This window comes from Carex rostrata, chromosome 7 (assembly GCF_964058835.1).
Source record: "Carex rostrata chromosome 7, lpCarRost1.2, whole genome shotgun sequence".
NCBI lineage: Eukaryota > Viridiplantae > Streptophyta > Magnoliopsida > Poales > Cyperaceae > Carex > Carex rostrata.
Window position 1 is genome coordinate 10667337 of NC_135924.1, and position 7000 is coordinate 10674336.

The window sequence follows — 7000 nt, forward strand, 5'->3', positions numbered from 1 at the left end:
AAATTAAAAGAAACAAAATCGATCGGTACAGATAGATCACCACTAAAACTTGAAATGCAAGGAGGGAATATAGACAAATCAGATCTCTAGTTCTTTGCATTTCAACCTAAATCATCATCAACTGATATAAATATAGACAAATCAGCTTGCCAAATTGAAATTAAATACGAGGTAAAAAAAGCTCACAACATAATAACAACATAGGTTTTCAAATCAAGTCAGTGGACAAACAGCATCTTAACATATGCTATTACCACACCAACATACAATCTCTACATTAACACAAGGCAACAAACAACATGCTATTTAAAACATAAGCACCTTCAATGTATAAAGTAATCACTCAAAGGCCCATTGGTTCTCTCTCCTGACCTCCTCTTCCTCTTCAGGGGTGAAGTCATTCTTGATGTTAAATGTCTTGCGAATCTCCTCCGGAGTTTTTCCCTTTATCATGTCAGCCACAGTTTGGCATGTTAGGTCGAGCAACCCTTTGATGTTGAGGTAATTCGCAGCCTATAATTGTACAGGAAAAAAACCCAAGAAATGTTATCTGCTTATATTTGCATCGAAGTGTAAAGTTGTGCTACTGTAGATCTGACTTGTACCAACTATTTTGCTCTGCCAGATTAATAGTATCCCAAAATTGTTTTAAACTGAGTTAAAAAAAGCTTCATGAAAAGAGAAAGGATGCAAATTTTCTGTCACAATGTTATATAGGAAGTTTAGTATGACTATAGATTTATTTGACTTCATCTTAAATGCACATTCTTGCCGACGCTAAAAGAAATTTGAAACATTTAATGACACAAAGTTAGAACAACAAATGTTACAAGTTGTCCACTAGATCTCATCAGAACTTCTCTGATATCCCATATTTTGTATAGGGAAAATAATAGACAACATAAAGTTATTGTCTCATAGAAGTTTTTTCTTTGCCTTTTTTCCTTCCATACTAATACTGGCAAACACAACACCAAGAAAGAATGGGAGGATGAAGCAACAAGCAAGAGTAGACAGATGAATCACACAGCACCTCCTAAGACTACAATCCAATTATATTAATGGATTAAGATTTTGTTGACATTCTGATAACATTTTTGCTTTATTAATTAATATATCTTGCTGTGAAGATTTAATTTTCTCACAAATGATTCTTGAACTTTTATGGCTCGGACTATGATGCTTGAACAAGAGAATTAATAGATCTGTTAGTCTTTATGGATGTTTTGTTATTGCTCAAGAGCAAACTTCAAAACACTTCATGAGTATTTTTCTTGGCATGCTTAGTTATTGGTCATTGGATACAGCTTAGGATTTTCCTGCATGAATATGAGAACAGGTGACCTATTGCACTAAACCAAATTCTTACCTTATTGTCAAGATGTTACAGATCAAATGATCCTCACTCAGTTAACATTGTGGTATTTTAAGAATATCCAAAAAAAATTCTTTGTAAATCCACAGAAGGGTTACTTCTCAGAACAACTCTTGTAACCAATCGTGGTTAATATAATAGGAGCACGACTCCTGTTTCTTACTCAAAAAAGAATATCCAAAAATGTTAGATTTACATCCTTCTCATCACGTAGCAGGACACAGGGTATCTGCCTAATGTATGGTGTAATTAATTAGAGATTATAGTACAGTTTGTTAATATGGCAAATCAATTGTAGTTTGTTTCACAAAGTAGCATAAATTTGACCATCAGGACTGCACGTGTAAAAACAACCACTAATACAGCAACTATTCTACAACCGAGGTGAGCTTGGCAATCAAAGATTCCGTAATAAAGCAATCAAAAGGGAGAATATATAAAATCTTCCAGTCAGCAATAAAAGCCGCTTCACAGTTCAATTAGTTGTTTGAGTGATTGCAGAAAACCAATTCCAGTCAACTATTCCACAACACACAGGACCACACATATATATCCCTATTATAAACTTTTCTTATGAAATGCATAGCAATCCAAGTATTAACATAGACACAGGCAATCCAAAGTATTTACATAGACACATGTAATGTACTAGTTTCATTCCAAGATAATCAAAATTGGTACCTAGGCAAACCAAAAAGGCCACAGATTGGATCTACTCTGATTATTTTCATGTTCTTAACCTCTAACCTTCTCAATTGCTGCATTTTCCAATCTTCTAAAAGCCCAAAACTCTCAAATCAAGCCTATTTAGTACTGATTTAACCACAAGAAGCCGAAAAACCTTGAGGTGATCCAAATTAATCAATTGAATATAACAAATAAAAAAATTTCTTACCAGGATGAGATCAAAAAGCGTAGCCTGGTCAACCTTGACAAAGTCCTGGTCCCACTGCTTGAGCTCCTCATCCACCGTCTTGGACGAAGCGCCAGCAGCTGCGGCTCCCTCTGCGGTGGCAGCCGCGGCGGAGAAGGCGGAGTCGACGTGCTTCTTGCAGTACTCGATGACCTTAGAGAGGATCTTAGATGTAACATTTGGGAGAGGGATACCATTCTCTGCGCAGTCGTCTTCTATCATGTGGCGGATCGTCTGAGATTCCATCGCCACCAGTTCGTCAACGACGAACTCCTCACCGTCCGAGCTCTTCAGAGTAATCTTCTTGGCCATGGCGATGCGCTATTGTTGGATGGATCGACCCGATGGAGGAAGGAGAAATCCCTAGGAGAGAGAAGATAGAGACGAAAAAATTGATCTTTTGGACTTCCCTTTTAATAATATTATTTTTAGATTACAAAATTTTATTGATAATCCTCGAGAGAAGAGTCCGGATTCTCTGTACCAGCTTGTAAGTTGTAACCGGTGGTCCCATCCCATCAAAGTCTTTCCTTTGGAGGAGAATTTCATATATCTATCTCCCTCCAAAACTTTAATATTACATATTTTCACCTTAAAAATTTATAATATCATATTGCCCTTTCCAATCATAAAAATTCACATATTTATTCAAAAACAATAAAACAATAAAATTTAACACTTCAAATTTATTAAAAAATATTAATTAATAAAACATGACTATTATACCGCTCCCTCCCTCGTCTCTCTCATTTCTCTGTGCTCCATTTTCCTGGCGCCAAAAAAATTGAGCAAGTGAGAATAGAACCGGTATCAAGTTTCATTTCCTTGTGTGTGTGTTCCAGTTCCGTTGGAAAAAATAGTGTCCTCTTAGTTGGCATATCTCTCAAACACTAGTTGCTGAAGGGAATAATTTTATCAAAGAAAGTAGAAAGCAGGCAAGGTAAGTAATGAGCAACCTAGATTTCAACAGACAAATTCAAATATTCACACGAACAGCTCGGGCCAAATATCCTGAAGAAAGCTCTTAATTTGTCTTCCTAGAAATTAGATTGTGTTATGTTTTCGTCTAAGTATGATCGGTGTTTTAATGCCATCATTGTGATTTAGTGTTGTTAATTTGTCTCCCTCCTATCTTGTATTAATTCTAGATTTATTAATTATGTTAGCTATTTTTAATTAAGAAATTAATTTTAGAGGCTAACAAAGAGTTACTAATTTTATACTAAGCATAGGTTAGTAGATCTCTAGCAAGATCTAGAACTAAAATATTCAAAATGTATATAACATCAAATTCTTAAATTTAACATGTAAAAGTAATCAACAAAAAGATAGTTTTAAAACACAAAACTAACATTCGTATCCTCTGTATTAACTCACAAAATTTAATAGATTTGGATTGTTCAGTTGATATCCACACTAATATTAAAAGGCCCCATGCAACATAAACAGGGGGGCAGATTGGCTTTAATCCTGACCAAACGATCGACATGCATTAAACTCAAAATTATTTTCTTTTGAATTAATGCAAAGGATATGCATTCTGTTTGATTTTGGACGAAATTTTTTATTAATACCCTAAAAAAAGTTTTTAATGAAAATATCCTCGATTTTATTTTTTTCAAAACTACCCCCAATCGCCCCCTAGTTGGGCGGTCCACTTGAGGACCTGACCGCGCCCCAGTGGGACAGTCCACCTTTTTTTTTTTAGATCTTAGTATTTCATTTAAATAATTTTATGGATTTTTAGTTTTCTTGTTTAGGGTGTATGCCAAAAAATAAGACATTTGATATATTGATGAGTGATGTCGTAACTTTTTATAACTTTGACTTGATTTGTCAGTTTGATATCACAAGTCTAAAGATAACACTAACTAAGGACTTGGTCTTAATTCTTAATAATTTATTTTATTCAAATATATACAAGTCTAAATATCACAAGTTTTTTTTAGAGAATAATTAGAGAGCGAGAGAGAGAATAATTGGATTGTTGTCAACATATATAATTTGCTTGAATAAGCAAACACACACAATAAATAGTAAATGCATTTTAAAATAATTATATGGATAATTCATGAATAATCTATGAGGCTTTTGACACTTGTATGGACCAAACACCTGCTTCAGCCGAGGTAAGACGAAAGAGTGAAAAATAAAGAGTACGGAGGACGGAGAAAGAAAACAGAAGAGGAAATGGCTGGGTATAGGTGTTCTCAAATTGTCTCCAAATATTTAATTATTTTAAGAAATGATGAGTTGGATGTCTAGGTGATATTTTTAGACAGTAATATTAACAAAATGACTTGATAAAAAAAAATAAAAATTTCAGTGGCTCCTAAGAAATAAATCAAACTTGAGTGTCAATTTGCAACAAACGAGTAAAGTTTAGTGACATCGGACGAAATTTATTCAAAATTAAGTTATAGTTTAAGTTATTTTTTGTTTGGTTGAGGCCTAACTTATTTTATAAGCTTCAAATTGAATATTTTTTTCAGCCTCCTTTGCATACATGTTTAATTAAAAATTAAATATAAATAGAAAAACTAATTAGATATAATATTACATAATTAAAAGAAGTTATATTATACTTAAAAATTTAAAACTGCATAATTTAGTAATAATTTACAACCAAATTTAAAGTAAAATGTTCTCCCATAAATAAAATCACATCGCTTTCTAAGTTGGCCATGTTAAATGGGGAGCGCTATTCTAAGCGCAAAAATTTTATTATTGAGAGCTGAGAGAATTTTTTTTGCAATTAGACCAAATTTGCCCTTAATAAATTCTTCTTTCAATCTTTATTTTAAATTAAGTAACTATTAATAAAGGAAATATTTGAGGCTTCACAATACACATGACAGTCTTGTATATTTATGGAATTCATAAATAAGTAATGTAATTATTTTAATTTTGCCCGCATGACCGTGATTATATTATAAACTAATTAAGTTTATCTTCAAGATTAATATTAGCATTAAAATACAATAAATTAGGGGTGCAAAATTGCAGACAGATCGGTTAATATCAGTCTGTATCTGGATATGTACTCAAACTTTTGTGGATTCAAATATTTGGATAAGTATATATTTTTTTTTTGCAAACTATAAGTATAATTTGTATATAAGATACGGATACAGGTGTAGATATGAGTTATGAAGATACATATATGAATACAGTTTTGGTTTCGGAAACAAATACTGATAATAATTATCTATATCTATATTTTTATTTTAAATTTTCAGATATCTATTTGTGCATATTCATTACGGATACAAATGATGATGTGTATTTTTTATCCTTTTGTTTTAGAATCGTATATGTTAGAGAGAAATATTTATCTTTGTAAGTATCTATTGATTAAAATTTTACTTATGTTGGCTATTTTGTCATATCTTATAATAAGATAACAAGTTTAACATTGAAGAAAATATTATTTTGTCCGTTTAATATCCAATATGTATTCATGTTTGTTTAATATTCAATTTGTATCTGTATCTATTTAGTATTCAATATGTATCTGTATCTCTGTATCTGAAAAATAAAAACATGTGAAAATATAATTTTTATCACTATCCAATCCGCATCGAATCCATTTGCACATGTACAATAAATTATATCCACAAAATAAAATTATCTATTGTAATTAACAAATAGAATACTTAGAGAATTATATAATGATTATGAACTTTTAAAGATTAGTCAATGACTCTTCAATTAAAAAGTTTCCAAAATGTAACATGTTATATATTTTTTCATTATTTTAATTGTACATATTGGAACTAATCAAATTCGACCATCTTTTTTTTTATTCAAATAATTTTCCCTGGATCAAATAGAGAAGAATTTGTTTACAATTTTTTTTGACTAATCTCAATGAATTACCTCATCAATTAATTACTTAGAAAGTTTTTTGGGGTTGTTCTAAATTTGAATCAATATAGATTTGTACATGTATAATTTTGTTTCTTATTCTACTCTATTAGGTAAGAATTAATAACATGAATTATTTGAACAAAAAACAGCTTCGTCGGCATTAATTTCCCTTCCATAAATGATAATAGAAATTATTTAGAACCATAATAAGAAAGTACTTAATAAGGGACAAAATTGTATTAAAAGTAAAAAAATTCTCTCAGCACTCAAAAGTAGAAATGATGCTCTCAAAATAGCACTCCCCATGTTAAATTTGCATAAAAACTCACATATTCTTTTTATTTTTCTTTATTATTTAATAATAATTCTATAAATAAAAAATTCCCAAAACCAGACTAACCTAGAGCAGGAACAATTCTTGGAAAATAATTGCGTCGCGTCACAAGCGCAGCGGCCATTTTTATTAATATCCTAAAAAAAAGATTTTTTTTTAAAATAACCTTTGTTTTTTTTATTATTTATGCCCTGATTGTCTGAGCTTGGGGCGGCCCAAAATTCCCAGTGAGGCGCCAGCCCCTCAGGCGGCCCACTACCCAATTTTTTTAATTATTTGAAATAACAAAATTGATATCACTTCTACCATCTTCATCGTGACAATTTATTTGAATCTATTTATATATCTTTCCTCTTAATTTATTTCTTATTAATACTATTTCATATATACAATTCAAATAATATTTTTATAAAATAATATTTTCATACTAATATTACAATCATTATTTTTTATCTATTTTCATCTGCTAATTAAAATTTTCAATGTTTCAACAACTTTAGAGCATCTA

The 7000-nt window shown here is 31.0% G+C and overlaps 1 protein-coding gene across 1 annotated transcript; it reads right to left on the reverse strand.

The window, feature by feature from the left end:
• Window positions 1–194: 194 nt before the first annotated feature.
• LOC144557585 (SKP1-like protein 1) lies at window positions 195–2734 on the reverse strand. The gene is made up of 2 exons (XM_078306179.1): window positions 2271–2734; window positions 195–513 (listed from the first exon to the last, which is right to left on the reverse strand). Exons 1-2 carry the CDS (start codon window positions 2598–2600, stop codon window positions 340–342), a joined length of 504 nt encoding a protein of 167 aa, XP_078162305.1. The 5' UTR covers window positions 2601–2734; the 3' UTR covers window positions 195–339.
• Window positions 2735–7000: the final 4266 nt, after the last annotated feature.